We start from the raw sequence: 16342 nt of genomic DNA on the forward strand, positions 1-16342 counted from the left end.
ACTAGTTTCAGGGAGTTTCTGGCTGCACCAGCAAGCCCCGCTTTCCCATTGAGCTAGTGGCTGTTCCTGCTAGTACAGCAGCACAGTTGGATATTGCCCAGGATGAATACAATAGAAATGTCGCCTACTAAATTAAGCTGTCACAAACCACTAAATTTTTTGAAACAGATTGTTCATCATTAAAGGATCGATATAAGCGCAGTTCTATCCATGCAGCAACCCTGAGGGAAAATGGGCTGCTGGGGAAGACAAATGTGTGGGCCCTGCACACTTACTTATTCACCAGGACAAGGATCTGAGATGCTTCAGCAGCATGTGCATTTTCTGGAGGGGAAATGGCTCCATATGCACTTTCCCTCCTAGTCTTGAAGGAAATAAGAGAGGGGGGAAGAAAGCACATATATTATACCATACATAGGGGCAGCTAGCCTATTTTGCAAGATGGATCTGACTTGTTGAACTTCCACAGATATAGTGTTGCCATTTAATTCTTATTTCAGAACACAGGATAGATTCTGGGCAGAACCTTGAGAGGATTGAATTATCCTAAGGTGGTCATTTGGCCTGGTTAACCTTGTCCTGGATCAAGGATCAAGGCTTCCAGATCCCGAGGTCTAAACAGAAAGGAAAACTTGGTAGGGGTGTTCAGAACACTTGAGTAATGTTTCCTGTTTTTCTCCTTCTGTTAGAAATTGCTGTTTGCTAACCAACGGTTTCTGTATGCTTTTCAATATCTATACTAATTTAGGAATAAACATATGATAAAGAATAATCTTGAGTAATGTATGACATATGCTAATAGTATGCTGTATTATGATTGGCCATTAGGCCGCACTGGGTTTTGCCCCTGGGCTGTCTCATTTCTCAGGTAGAAGAATGTGTGCTTATTAGAAGAAGGTTGTTGTTCCCACCTGTTGGCAACCAACCTTCATGCATGAATAAAGAAGTGTTTTAACTCAACCTCAACCTCGACCTCCAACTTCATTTATTTTTGAGTGAAGGACCTGACAACCTGCAGCAGAACTTTGGAGGGATTCACCAGTTTCTACAGCAGTTCAGTACAGATTATCTGGCTGTTCAGAGATCTCTGGGTACTGGGGTGCATCAATGATACCATCAGTGTGAAAGAGGACCAAGGAGGTTGTATCCTGCTCTTGAGGAGTCATGCATGGGAGCATCCAAGGCATTAGAATTAAAACTGTGGACTATACAGTAAAGCTGTGGACCTTCCCATTTTCTAATGCAGAGCACAGAGGCCCACAGAGTCTCACTTCCTGGTTGACTTACTGAAACAAGGGAACCTGGAAAGTCCTCTTGCTTCCATTTGATCAGAATCATGTTGGAGGTCCATGTGAAGGCCTTGATGGGCTGGTTAAGCACTCTAGCCGGACAAAACTGAAGCTACTGCTCAGAGTCTGTGTGGAATGTTGTTATATTTATTTGACAAAAATAAAGAGATTCCAATCTGGGTTCCAGGTTCCAATGTGTAGTTAACCTCGATCAGATGCTGACAAGCTGGAACTGGTTTGAACTAAAGGGCTGTATTGATCTGAGGTCCTGATTCTGTCAGGGCCCAGTCAAAAAAGATTCTTTTAGTTTACCAAGATGAAGCAAAGCCTCATCTTGCAAAGCTTTTGCAACACTTATGCAAAAGGATGACAGTTTATTGATAGAAAATAGATGCAGAATATACATGCAAAGAAAGCTCACACCTCTCCTCAGCCAATGAAGCTATCACAGCTGAATGTCTATCTGAGCCCCAAGATAGATGAGCAGTTGTTCCCCCAGGGCCAGCAAAAGACCCTGATGCTGGGAAAGACTGAAGGTAAAAGGAGAAGGGGACGGCAGAGGATGAGATGGCTAGATAGCATCACGGATGCAATGAATATGAACTTGAGCACGCTCCGGGAGAGAGCACAGGACAGGAAGGCCTGGCGTGCTATGGTCTATGGGGTCACGAAGAGTCGGACACGACTGAATGACTGAACAAAGCAAACATATTCTCCCTTGGAGTGAGACCGAAGGGCAAAGCCTGTGGGTTAGATTTTATAAGGTCCCTAGTTCCGGAGCTGGAGGGCTGGTCAGGAGAAGGGGAGCTTCTTTTTCCAAAAGGCTCTCAAAGCTTTGCAGGTTGAGAAATCAGTCTTCCTTTCCCTGAGATCAGGGCCCCACATTCCAACACTGGAGGGGGAGTTACTCAGCTATCCAGGCACAAAACCATTATCTTTAGGAGGATGAGGACGCTTGATATAGGCCTTGCAGCTGTAAGGTTTGTTGCCATATGGAGCTTTACTTGCTTTGTACCAGTTAAGGAGTATAAAAAGCATACTTAATTATCTATAAAGCTGCCAGTTAGGTCAAATTACACAGGTAGCTACCAACAGCGTATAGGAATGCTGTGAAGTCCACCTTATTGCTCACCAGCAAACTCACTATAAGGGCCATGAAGTGTTGACAGAACTTTGAAGAAATAAGAGCAAAGAGGAGGTGTGCTGCATGGGAGGGAGATATGTGATGTGTGAAAGTTACATTGGTACCAAATGGCCTAAAATGCCAGTAAAACTGAAATTAGCGCTATAGCTTTTGTTTTATGTTTTAGGGAGACGTCTGCCTTCACACAGATGCTGACATATATGCATATAATGCTGACTGGGAACATAGGAAACTGCTTTATGCTGAGTCAGGCCATTGCTTCATCTAGCCCAGTATGGTCAACACTGACTGGCAATGGCTGCCCAGGGTTTCAGGCATGGGTTTTTCCTGCCCTACCTAGAGAAGCTGAGGATTGAACCAGCAACCTTCTGTATGCAAAGCAGATGCCCTTCCACTGAGCTACGGCCCCTCCCTTCTATGTAATGAAGATAGCATGTGCCCAAAACATTGCACAAAGTTACAAATGAGATTATGAATCAATTTTACTTTGAATGAGGGGGCAAGATCTTTCAAAAAGGGAAGTAAGGGGCATAAAAACTGGAGTAAGTAAAAGGGAAGTTAAGTGAGCAAGCAAGAAGAGACTACCTAACACAATTAGCTCCAATTGTGTTAAGACCTTTGAAGAAATATTCCTTGGTCAGTGGACTCCATGATAGGTCTCCCTGTTCCATCATCAAAATATTTGCCCTATACTGACTAGGAAAGTCTATGACTTTTCTAGTCCACTCTACATATTTCTTCAAGCTAGAAGAAATGCTGTGCTGTGGTAGGGATGTACGAAACTCACTTACCTTTGCTCCTTCCCTCCCTGCGGAATCCTCGACGGGGGGGGGGAGGTGATCTGGTCCTCCCCCCCGGAATCCTCGACGGCTGGCTCCGCTCTGCAGCCAGGCCACAGAGCAGCCAGCCAGGGCCGTCCGCAGCTGGATTTCCGGCTGCGGACGGCCTGGTGTGGATGCAAATGGCAGCCGCCGTCGCAGCCGCCATTGGCATCCAGCTAGACAGCTGTGATAGGCTACGTAAAATAGGCTACATAAAAATGTACGTAGCCTATCACAGCTAACGTCAAAAAAACCCCAAAACACACAGCGAACGCAAATGGCGGCGGCTACGGCCGCCGCCATTTGCGTTCCCCATTTTTCACCAACTTATCTTACGGCGAAAAATAAAGGAACACAAATAGCATCCACTACGCTATTTGCATTTCCCTTTTTTTTTTCCGCCGTTTTATCTTACGTAAATATTTACGTAAGATAAGTTGGTGAAAAATGGGGAACGCAAATGGCGGCCACCGTAGCCGCCGCCATTTGCGTACGCTGCAGGTTTGTTTGTTTGTTTGACATTAGTCATGATGGGCTACGTAAATTCTTACGTGGCCTATCACGGTCCAAGGATGGCAGTGGCGGCGGCAGCAGCCCTGCCGCGGCTGGCCAGGAGACCAGCTGCCGCCGCTGCCAAATCCACCCTAGGTAAGTGCCATCTCGGGGGGATTCCACGGTGGGGCGGTAGGGCAGGAGGCCGTTCCGCCACGGATTCCGGGGGACGGGATTCTAAAGAATCCGGTCTCACTGGAATCCGTGGCGGAATTCTCCGCCATCCCTATGCTGTGTGGTTGATTTTTAAAAAGGACAGTGAGCAAGTTGGAATTAACATTGTTCTCAAAGGATTGTCTCTGATTCACCATGAAAATTAGTCAGTTTTAGGGTACTTGGTTAAAATTGTCCTACTGTTTGGTACATGTTTATGATAAATGTCCACAAAGATTAGCTTCCTTCCTACTTTGTGTTTTAATTGTGTATTTTATTTTATACTTAAATCTATGTGTGGGCTGTACATTTATTGTTATTCATCAAAAAAGCATCCCTCCCAGCAAATGCCTGCTAAAAGTTAATTTGGGGTTACACTACTGTGCAATACGTATTTTGAAACTAACAGTGGGGAGGGGTTAAGCCTTATATTCAAGAAAGGCATATTTATCTCCTTTAATTATGAACTTGGTCAAATATGTACTGTGCTAGCATTGAAATTGAATGTTTTGTGTGAAGGCGAAATAGATTTTTACTGAACGGTTTTTTTATTCTCCCCCCACCCCATTTACACTTTTGTTAGTGCTGAAAAACCATTTCTATTGAAATGAAATAGAAAAGGTCTTTAAGGCTGCTGGGTTTTGAGAGAAAGTAATTTTTGATAATCTTTTTTTAAAAAACGAACTCTGAGAATGTTAATGCATTAATTGGGGGAAAAAACATTTGGAAAATAGAGTGAATATTCTTTTCATGCATTACCACTGGATTGCATTAATATCTCTTTTAATATCTTAATATATAGGAGAAAACTTGTGGTTGGCTTAGATGCAGCTTTCAAATTAAAACTTAACAGGTGCTGAGTGTGCACATAAATTGTACTAGCAGTTAATGCAAAGTGAAATTCAGCCTTTGATGCTATGATACAATGTAAAGGTTGTCTTCTCTGGGCAAACTCACTTTTGGCATAGATTGATAGAATTGCTGAAATCTAGAGAGCATGACAAGGAGGGAGAGTTACAGTTATTTCTTCAAGTGTGTTTCTACTCAGTTAGGATATTCTCAGCAGGATTTCCTAAACTGGAATGAATGGGGATCTTGTGGTGGAGTGAGAGTATAGGGACAAGTCACTGAAGCAACTTAGAGCAGCTTTCCCCAGATGTGTTGGATTACAACTCCTACCATCCCCAGCCAGCATGACCAATGATAGGAGTTGTCATCCAATATATCTTGAGGGCACCTGTGTTTGGGAAGTGTGGTTTAGGGAATATAGCAGCTTTAAGGTCTTCAGCTGATTTGAAATATAAGGGTCAGGGTGGCAGTTGTGAAACAAAATGGAAACAAATCTTAACAGGGTGGGTGGACTACACTCCTCACGTTGGTGTCTTGGGCCCTATTCAGTCATTGTTGTTGTCACTGTTGTTATTGCATTTATATCCCACCTTTTTTCTTCTTGCAGGGAATCCAAGGCAGATTACATGGTCCTCCTCTTCCATCGCCTACTTGTGGATGGGAGTGTGGGTGCCTGATCCAGCCCTGCCTCCTCCACCCCTGAGCTCCCCATATTGATAGGGAAGGTCTGAAGCAGAACTATAATGTGGTCCCTTTTCTGCTTCAGACCTCCCAATTCAACCTGGGAAGGCCAGGGGTGGAGGGGGCAGAGCACATACCCACTTTCCCCTTCATGACTGGATTTTTATAACAACTGAATAGGGCTTTGGATGTGGTAGAAAATTGTCCTTTCCTGGATTTTGGGGTTCCATATTACCAGAAATATTTATCCCACTGTAATTGATAATGCTGGAATTCAGGGTTCTTCCAGAGTTGGATTTCTGGAATGTGTGTATACTAAAAAGAAGTAAAACATGGTAAAAGTTATTTTTAAACAGATGCACAGGTTTCGATGGGTTTGTTTTGCCTTTTCAAATTATTCTTCACATATAATCCCCCTCCCTGACCAATATATCTCCTATTGTATACTGGTACAGTTATCTCTGATAACATGAAGCTCCTAAACACATCATTGCTTTCCTGGCACTGAATGATTCTTGTGACAAGTTGCCAGAATTCTGCATTGTGCTAATACCTCAGACGTAGTGTGTCCCAACAGCCCCTTAAATAGTAAGCCAAATTTTAAGCAGGTTGCCATTCAAATGACTGCAAATGAGCCCATGATGTGTCTGAGGTGTTTACACAATATGGCAAACACAAAGAAACTTGTCACAAGACTGAGAAGTAGGTGCATAGATGTCACTGGAGGAGGCATGTGCTGTTAATCACTATTAGAAAAATGCTCTGAAAGATGGAGCTGTTCTGTTGAAATACGATAATTACTGAGGATGATTTCCAGAGTCTTTGTACAAAGTGCATACGCAACTAATTTCTAAAATATCTTTAAAGAAAGAGCTGCAGGTTACTCTGTCTACATCTGTAGGTTTCCCTAAGCAACCGTTGATTGCAGGGCAAATAGTGAAAGAAGATAATAAAATTATTTTCATCAGATAATTATGGGGGATAGGAACAGACTTTCATTTCTTCCCTATAATAAAAGTAGTCAGATAGTTGCTGTCTTTCAATCATTTTGTGTTGTATCCAAAACATTTCTTTTCAAGTTGCTTTAGGTTCCTGGTTGCCCTGGAGACAACTACATTGTCTTGGCCCTCCAGCACACTGGCAACAACTAAAAGCTGTCTTTGAACCAGCTCCTCTGTATTTACATTTCAGACTGTGTTGGTTCTAACTGTATTAAACCCCTTCAAGTATAAATAATATGACATATTGTTATCAAAAGTAGCAGATGTTACACTAACAAGCATATTTTCCTGGTCCGAACAGGGAGAAGCAGAAAGCGAGACAAGTGCCAGAATTCAGAAGCATATCCTCAAGCTGAAACGGAACAATGCCCCTGTGCAACATTTGCCACCCGGCCCCATGGAAATTGGTCAGAATGCATAATTTCTGTAGGAAGAACAGAGCTACAGTTAGAGCTGAGATTTCATGGATATGCCAAAGAATGCGGAGAAGGTGTGCGCCTCCAGGCACTTGCCTGCTACGATAAGGCCGGCAGACTTGTGGAACCGTCACTCTGCAACCATTCAGGTAAAACAGTATGTCAGGTGTGTGAACAACTGAACCTTAGAGTCAGCCATTTGTTATGCATCCTTTGGTGCCCATGTAACTTTCCACTTGCTGTATCAAACATCAGTGCTATAGAAATCCCAGAACAGCAGACAGGAAAACATAAATACGATTTTGTTAATCATACTTAATATGTCAGTGGGCTTAAGGAAGGTAATATGTGTCATGAAAACTCATTAGAAAACAGTTAGTGCCACAGCAGGTTCAGAAGCCAGGTGTCACGTTGGCAGAGGTCAGTGACTAAAATCAGAGAACTGGTAGTCAGCTGAAAGTTCCCTAGTTAAACTACTTCCCTGTACAGATATTCCTTAACACATTTGCCCGTACCATTCAGATCACACTGTAGACAAGAAGGAACAAAAGACATCATGTTGTGGTTGGATAAAGCATGGCCTAAGGAAGCCAGATGTACTCACAGTAGAATAGTTCCCATCCCTCCTAAAGTGATCAGGCAATCTGATCCAGTGTCTATTCTTTCCATCTGGGGGGAGGGGGAAGGGAATAGGCAAAATACAGTACCTATTTTCCAGTACTGGTTGAAGCTGGTGGTAGCAACCATTCATAGAATGCTGAGTTGTGTCTAATAAAGCTTCTACCACTTGCAGGAACCCTGCTTTCATCCTTGCACAAGTGTCAAATTCAGTACATGGATTCCACTTGCACAAGCTGTTGCACAAGGTTTTCCTCAAGGGGTTGCACAACTCATTACAACGTCATTAGGCTAGGTGTTGTTTGCACTACATGTTCTAGTTGTTCTGCTAGCGGCTGTGCAATTGTTAGTGGAACAACGCCAACTCTTGTATTTTTTCTGCTAGTGTACCATATACGACCAGTTGATCCCTTGACATCTGTTCTTTAGCAGGTGTTGGATGTGAGCTTTCCCTGAATCATTTCCAAAAGCTCCTTGTTTTTTTGTAGTTGTCAGAAGATGGAGAAGCACAGGGCAGAACAGGAAAGGGAGGAGTTGTGTTTCTAGTCAGAAATAGCTGGCTAATAAACAGGTTATCCGTGATGGTGATGATGGTGATGGTGATGATGGTGATGATGAAACAGGTTATGTGATCCTGCCCTGCCATGCTGGAGTTTTTTCTAGACCCTGTTCGTCAGCTGTTATGTGTGTATGACTTTCTTCTGGCTTCAGTATTTGCATGGTAAATGTACATGCCAATGAATCAAACACTGGTTCACCCATTGGTCTTGCTCATCTCTTCATCATGCTTCTGGAGGCCTGACTTTTTATTTATTTATTTTAAGTGTCATGTGACTGCTTATCCATTTATGCAGCCATCCTTTGCTTAATTAGTTTTTTTAAAAAAAAATCAGAAACATTTTTAACATTTCAAAATTGCTCTAGAGAGGATATTACTGTCCATAGAATACCTCACCCCCTGGTGAATTTAACACTAGGGGTGAAAAAGTACGTTGAAAACTAAACACTTAAAAGTTTATGGCTGCAATTTTGTACTCATTTATCCAGGAGTAAGTCCAACTGAATATAATGGATTGCTCTGCAAAATGCATAAAAGTACATTTTAACTGGCTTCACTGCAGTATAAATGTTGTGTCTGAAGACTACTCTTTCCATTGGATTAGATTAAACAGAAAAATCTCATTGTGTCTGTCTGCTGATAGAACAACAGCATCAGCCAACGAAGCAGATCCCCTCCCTCCTTCTCCCCCACCTCTGCCCTGGAGCTTTAAGGGTCTCGCTCAAGCCAGGTTTGGGATGGAAAGGGGCTGCAGGGGATGTGAGAAGACAGGAGAGGATGGGGATCTACACCTCAAGCTTATTGAGCATTCATAGTTGCTCACTCACTAGATTGCGCGGGTCCATTACATGATATTGTCGTTGTCCAGTCATTATCCCGCTATTTCCTCCCACCTATCCCATGTTTTCCTCAAACAGAAAAAATGCAGTATTTTTCCAGTTATGCACAAATGGAGCGCCATGTCCTCCCCATGTATTTCTCCCCTAGCATTAATGAAGCACTGAGTGTGGTTGCTGGAGGCATGGCCATGATGTCAAAGGTGGTGATGAAGGTCTGATGGGCGTTCAGCCTTCCTGCTCCTGCGCCAGTTTGGCCCCTCGCCATTTTCAGCCTTCCTGTTCAAAACAGAGTGGCAGAGCGACAGCAAGAGGGGGTGGCAGAGCAGAGGAGCAGCAGAGGGGGTGAGTGGCAGGGACTGGCCAAAAGCATGGAAGAGGGAGGTGGGGCCTGGGGAGACTGGGGGGGGGGCTGTCCGCGTGTCAGTCCCCATCCACTAGTAATGTGCAAGGGGAGGGAAAGGGGCAGGAAGCCAGGAGCAAGTATTGCTGAACCTGGAGCGTGTGTAATGCCTCTTCACGGAAACATAAGGCTGTGGGAATGGCCATCTACAGAGAAGGAAGTGCATGTAAAGGGAATCAGCTGTGATCCTGCATTTAAAATGGAAGCAGAAAGCCCCATTTTAAATGTAGGATTTTAGGCTGGTGTAGAAATCCCCAGTATTGTATGTAGCCCAGAGACTTTAATTTATATGCTGCCTATCCACAAAGGAAATCATGTTCAAGCCAACATACAATGGACAAAGCAAACAAACAGCAATATATGCATAATCATCAGTCAACATTTCAGTGACAATATCAACAACAATGTCTTTTAAACCACAGCTTCATTATTTCAATAATAATTCATAAAGAAACATCAGTCAAACCAAGAAATTTGCATCTGTACTTTGATACTTTATTAAAGAGAAACAATTGTATTATTTATATATTTATGTATAATACTTTAATGTATTATACATATATTTATGTATAATGCTCAATATATTACAATTCCTAAGTGATTTACATTAAAATCCAATGTAACAATATAGAAGCAAAATAAAAACAACCAACTAAGAACAGTTAAGAACATTTTAAAATGTTACATCATCATAACAATAAAACAGAGTGGTAACAGAGTCCCCCACTAGTCAGGGAAAGCCTGTGTGAATAGCTGTGTTTTGAAGAGGCGTTTAAAATTTGCCACCATTTCTGGAAAAGTGTTCCAAAGAGTGGGTGGCACCACTGAGAAGACCCGGTTACGTACTGCTACCTGGTGACATTCCGTTGACAGCTGAACAACCAGTAAGGCCTCCTCAGAAGATATCAGGGTTTTATTAGATATATATAAGGGAAAATGGTCAGCTAGGTACTTAGTGTGGCATTCTACTCTAGAAGGGATTGGCGAGCGGTGGTGGGATCTATGGAAAGGCACAGCAGCTTAATGGTTAGGGAAACGTGAGGATCGGTCCAGTTGAATATTGCCCACAGACCATCTTCTTTTGTCTTTTGATTGCAAACATGAGCTTGGAGTTAGCTAGACTGTTGTTGCTCTGTCATGCTGAAGAGCTTCTTCTCACATCAAGTCGCCACGTTTTTCCTTAGCGCATCACTTTGCATGCTATCGCTTTCTGGTGTGTGAGTGTATGTGTGCGTGGGGTGTGTGGGTGGTCATTTCTTTCCCTTTAGACTGTACTCAATCTGGTTTGCTCAGCTCCATCTCATTTTGGGTTTTGTCATGCGCTGCCTCCCTCCATCAGCACAGTATCCCCCAATGAGGAGAGCAGCTTGTTAGCAGTGCTGGTGTTGTGCCAATCAGTTTGATTGTAAAGAGAATCCAAGGAGGAAAACCAAACAGAAAGAGGACAATATGAAGCTGCTCTGTAATGGAAGAGTTCACTGGAGTAGAACAGTTTCATTCTAGCATGGACAGTAAATTCATGGAAGGCAGCTTCTTATGAATCATTGCACACCTTTCCAGATTTTGCCTTCTCAAAATTTATATGAGAAAAGACAACACACACACAAATTATTTCATGAACAGGGTTTTTCCTTATTTCCGTGCCCAGGGGCAACTATTTTAATCAAGTCAAACTCTTTGGAAAGCACAGCATGTCCCTGTTTTCCGCTAAGGCAGCTCACTGGAAAACAAAATGAAAAACTCAGTTGTATTGCCTACAAAAGAATTCTTCATCCCTGATACAGTCAGAAAGACTGATTTATATAGTAATTATTTATTGTTATTACACTTTCAGTGTGAGTGAAGTAGTTCTTCATCTCATCCATCGTCGCAACTTTTCTATCACTAGGTGGATCTGCAGCTGGTTGAGCAACCGTAATTAATGGCTTGACGTCCTCCTGGAGGGAGGCCTTTACTAGGCCCTGTACTGATCAATATTTTTATAAATGACTTGAATGAGGCTGTAGAGGGGTTGCTTATCAAATATGCAGATGACACAGAGCTAGGAGGGACAGCCAACACCACAGAAGACAGGATCAAGATTCAAAAGGATCTAGACAAGCTGGAACCCTGGACCAAATCTAACAAGAGATAAATGGGAAGTGGTGCATTTAGGTACAAAAAAAATCAAAGCCACAATGATAGGGTGGGGGAGACTTGGCTTGGCAGCAGTACATGTGGAAGGACTTCATTGTCTTTGTGGATCACAAGCTAGATGTGGGCCCAAAGTCCGATGTGGCAACTAAGAAAGCTAATGCAATCTTGTGCTGCATTAACAGAAGCATAGTGCCAGATCATGGGAAGTAATAGTTCCACTTTATTCTGCTTAGTCAAGCTGCATTTAGAGTACTGTGCCCCGTTCTGGGTGCCCCATTTTAATAAAGACATTGACAAGTTGGAGCATATCCAGAGTAGAGCAATCAGGATGGTGACGAGTCTGCAATCCAAGTCCTATGAGAATTGGTTGAAAGATCTGGGTACATTTATCCTGGAGAAGAGAAGATTAAGGGGAGACATGATAGCAGTCTTCAAATATCTGGGAGGCGGTCATGCAGAAGATGGATCAGAATTATTCTCTGTTGCTCCATAGCACAGGACTAGAACCAACAGGTGAAAATTGCAAAGAAGCAGATTTCAGCTTGATCTTAGGAAAAAAGCTGTTCAGCAGTGGAACAGTTTGCCTCAGGAGGTGGTGGGTACCTCTACCTTCTCTGGAGGTATTTAAGCAGAGGCTGGATGGCCAACTGCCAGGGATGCAGTGCAGAGCCTGCTTTGAGCAGGGGGTTGGACTAGATGAACGCCAAGGTCCCTTCCAATTCTATAATTGTACTGTCAAATAGAGGTGAGCCTGATAGATTATGAATCCACGATATAGGATTTTTGAACTCAGGTCTCCCAACTAAAGTTCAGTACTCTACATTAAACCATCTAGACCAGGCCTGTGCAACTTTTGACCTAGCAAACCAAAGTAGCCCACTAGCCATTCATTGTGCCCACCCCCCCAGAAGCTTGAAAATCTCCTTGTTTTTGCAGTCCAAGGCAGGCAACACTATATTGGAGTGGAGAAGGTACTGAGCTCTTAGTGGGCTTCTTTCAGCATAGCAGGTCACAAATTTTAGAGACCTGATCTTGGCTTTATGAGCAGTTTGGGTTGGTTCCAGACTTTGTCATAGTTAGAATAGGCCCATTGAAACTTAGATAGCATCACCAATGCAATGAATATGAACCTGAGCACACTCCAGGAGAGTGCGCAGGACAGGAAGGCCTGGCGTGCTATGGTCCATGGGGTCACGAAGAGTCGGACACGACTGAACGACTGAACAACAACAACTACTACTCTAAGTATGACTAAATCTGGATCCAAATCTCTGTAAATAAGGGCTTTATCATGGGGTCTCACCCATAAATTAGCACCATGATCGATATTAAATGTGCCTATGAGCCACAGTTGGGATCTCTGTTTTAAATGGACATATAATTTTGCACATGGGTTTTGTTTTAAGAATTAGATGTTATTCCCTAAAATGTTTTGAGATAACACCAGTTATTGCCAGACAAAGAAATGGTAGCCATTTTGTTATATTTGCAGCAGGATCCTGCTGCCTGGACACACAGTTCCTGCATGTCTGTTGCAGGGCAGCTGTTTGCAGCTGTTACAAATCACAATGTTCTAATAATCCATATAAAGGTGCAGATGAGAATTTGTCAAACAATATATAAGCAAAAGCAACACATTTCAAGATTGGAGATTAGTGTAGGAATCAAAGGATTCCTCATGTTAGAATACTGAAAGACACTGGGATGTTTCCCCATAATGAAAACTTCAGAGATAGATGGCATGCCATCCTCAACAACTGTTCTTTATATCTGATGGTCCTCATCATAAAAATAGCTAAGGAGGAGGTTAGGAAAGTAAACATTGAGATAAACTGCCTTAAATAATCCATGAAAAAGAACTTAAGCAAGGAGGTCTTCCAGTAGAAAATTGGTGAAGTTGACAAGGATTTAGACAGAAAGTTTGAGGAGCTGAAAGAAATTAAATTCCAAAAATGTCAGAGGACCTCAAGGAATGCCAACAAAATAGGATGTAGAATTAGAAACAATATAAAACTTAATTCAAACAGCAGAAAACTATTTCTTTCACTAGTGATCCAGAGGAATGCTACTCAGATGAGAATGATAGCCATGGCTGGCACTCTATGGACAGCTTGTCTTTCAAGCTGAAAGATCTTTTTTTAAACCAACCAGAGGAGAGAGAACAGGAAAAGAAATAGACCAAGAGAAAGCAGGGAAACACACTGGAAGAGAATACTGAAGACCCACTAGTAGTCAATAGGCCGGTTTGCATGATTGCTGCAGCCCACCATGGCATATTTAAGCCACTGTGGATTGTGGTGCATGCCGGGGGCCCTTTTGAATATTCAACCTGTGTCAGTTGTCATGGCTTATCATGTCATGCAAACCCAGTGAGGGTGGCTTAGGCGAGGGTTTAACAACCATCGCATAACCCTAAAACAATTTCTCAACCAGCCCTTTTATCGATATAGAATTCAGAGTTTTGCAAAAAGGTTTTCTTTTGTTCCCACACCAAGGAGCAATTCCTTCAAATCCATGATTGAGTTATTATTATTATTTATTTAGAGTAATATTATTCTAAATAAATAATATTCAATTATTTATAAAGGGCAGGATAGCTGATTTCTTTAAAGATAGGGATGCATCAGAGATGGAGGACAGTTGGGAATTCAAACCTACATCTGTTTTCAATCTTCCCTCTACTAACAGCAGAATACTAGTCTTTGCAGAATAAGTTCTTGATGAGGTAAAAGACACTGATAAGAGGACATGAGAGTCTGGCATAATTTGAATAGACAAGAGGCTGCAGCCTTAACTAATCTGAGGAGGAAGGAGGATGTCATCTTCAAGCCCAGCAGTCATTTGGGACATACAAGAATATCTCACCGAAGCACACAGACAACTAGAGACTACAGCACACTATGCCATATGCAAAAAGTGATCCATCAGAGAGAGTGAAAAGGAAAATAGTCCAGACTCTAGATGAGGGGCTGCAGGAGAACTACCTTGACAGAAAAACCTGCGATGTTTTTATTAGAACCAGGGGGTAGAACATCGGTGCTTTATCTTCTGCCTAAGATCCACAAAAAGTCTCTGCCAGTACCAGACTGTCCAGTTATATCAAGATATGGATCCATACTAGAAACTTTATCAGAGTATGTAGATTATTTTATAAAGCTGTTTATTCTCCAGATACAATGATATGTCGAAGACTCAGGTCACTTTTTAAATTGTTGGAATACAGTGATCTTGGATAATGAAGACGCTTGGTTGGTGGCCATGGGTGTGGTGTCCCTATACACCCACATACCCTAGGAGCAGCCCATGGAAATCATAGAACCACCTTAAATAAGAGAGGGGATTCATTTTGGCCACCAACTAGCTTTATATTTTTTTTTTAGTAGAATTGGCATTGAAGAAAAAGAAAATTCAGTTTTGACAGCAGTTCTGCGGGCAGGTTTCAGATGTGGCTGTGGGTTGCAAGTTTGAGCCGGGGCTTGCCAATCTTTTTATGGACAAGCTGTTTGCAGATGTCACAAATCACAATGCTCTAACAATCCCTAGAAAGGTGCAGAGGAGAAATTGTCAGTCTCTATATAAGCAAGAGCAACACATTTCAAGATACAAATGGCCGAAAATTAAACCTTTGAATATAATGAAGCTTCACCTTCAACCAAGAAAAGTCTTGTTTGTTTGAGCATTAACCTTCATGAACACATTTGTTTTTACTTGTTGAAAAAAATCTTCTCTGGACCCTTCTAAAGACCATTCGTTGTCCTAATTTGGGGAGTTTTGTACAACTAAAAACATCACAAATTAGCCTGTGCTGAGCCACTGAAATAACTAGAATTGTTGATATGTGTCTAAACACAGCTGCATGATTGAGACAAGGGAGATCGGTGCTTGGAAACAAGCTAGCTGGGCAGTGTTGATTTAGAACTGTTGTCTACTTCTTAAAGCTGAAACAATGAATATGCAGGTGTCCTCAAGGTCATTCATTCAGCATACAAGCTTCAACCCTTGAAACCTTGGAAACTGTGGCTGTAGTTCACAGAAAGTGGAAAAAAACATTTGCCACCAATGTTCCCTCTGAGATCCGTCATGCCTACACTGAAAATAGGTGAGCTTTAATAATAAAATTGTCCAGCTACTTTTGAACTGAGTTCATCCGTTTCTGAAAGTGGCCTCAGAATTCAGCTCTTGCTACTTATATTTTGGAAACTGATTAGGATATCCTTTGCTGTTCATCTTATTTATCTCAGGTCCTGAAGTTACATTGTAACCAAGGCAGAGTGGGTGTGGTCATATTTTACAGAATGTTGTTGCTAAGTGAAGATTACTGTAATCCTTTGGTTTGTAATGCTTTTATAAATTCTGTCCAATATGATAAAATAGATGTTTGTTTGTTAACTTGATTTGTACCCTGCCTTTCTTCTAGAAATGGCACTCAAGGTGGCTTACAGGCATAATTAAAACTGAAATACATCAAATACAATGAAAACATAACTATTACAGAATAAAAAAATTAAAAACAGCACCCAACCCAACAGACCCACTTACTGGCCAAAGGCCATCTTGAGTAAAGTGGTCTTTGCCTGCTGGCAGAAGGAAAGCAGAGAGGGGGCGAACCTAGCCTGCCTTGGGAGGGTGTTCCACTTATTTGTTATAATCATAAATAAGAAATGGTTAATTTTTCAATTGCAGAAAATCTATGGTTGTTCGATTTCACCACCTGAAAAATCCATTTACAAGAACATGGAAAAAGTACTGGGAAATAAACATGACATCTTATTCTAAGCAATCTGAATAAAAACATCCAATTCAGGACCAGAAATCAGCTTTCAGTGTGAATGGGTGCAGTGTAGTGGCTGGAGCTAAGCTGGTGTAATACCCGTATCTAAAGAA

General features: G+C 42.1%; 1 protein-coding gene across 1 annotated transcript in view; it reads left to right on the forward strand.

Annotated features, from left to right (window-relative positions):
* THSD7B (thrombospondin type 1 domain containing 7B) overlaps positions 1 to 16342 on the forward strand; it is a 645752-nt gene that overhangs the window by 465614 nt on the left and 163796 nt on the right. Inside the window, exon 14 of the mRNA XM_084829626.1 lies at positions 6792 to 7055. Within this exon, the coding sequence (XP_084685752.1) occupies positions 6792 to 7055 (264 nt within the window). The remainder of the gene's footprint in view (positions 1 to 6791; positions 7056 to 16342) is intronic.

This window comes from Heloderma suspectum, chromosome 1 (genome assembly GCF_057233095.1).
Source record: "Heloderma suspectum isolate Gila_16-S chromosome 1, 16-S_ref, whole genome shotgun sequence".
Taxonomy (NCBI): domain Eukaryota; kingdom Metazoa; phylum Chordata; class Lepidosauria; order Squamata; family Helodermatidae; genus Heloderma; species Heloderma suspectum.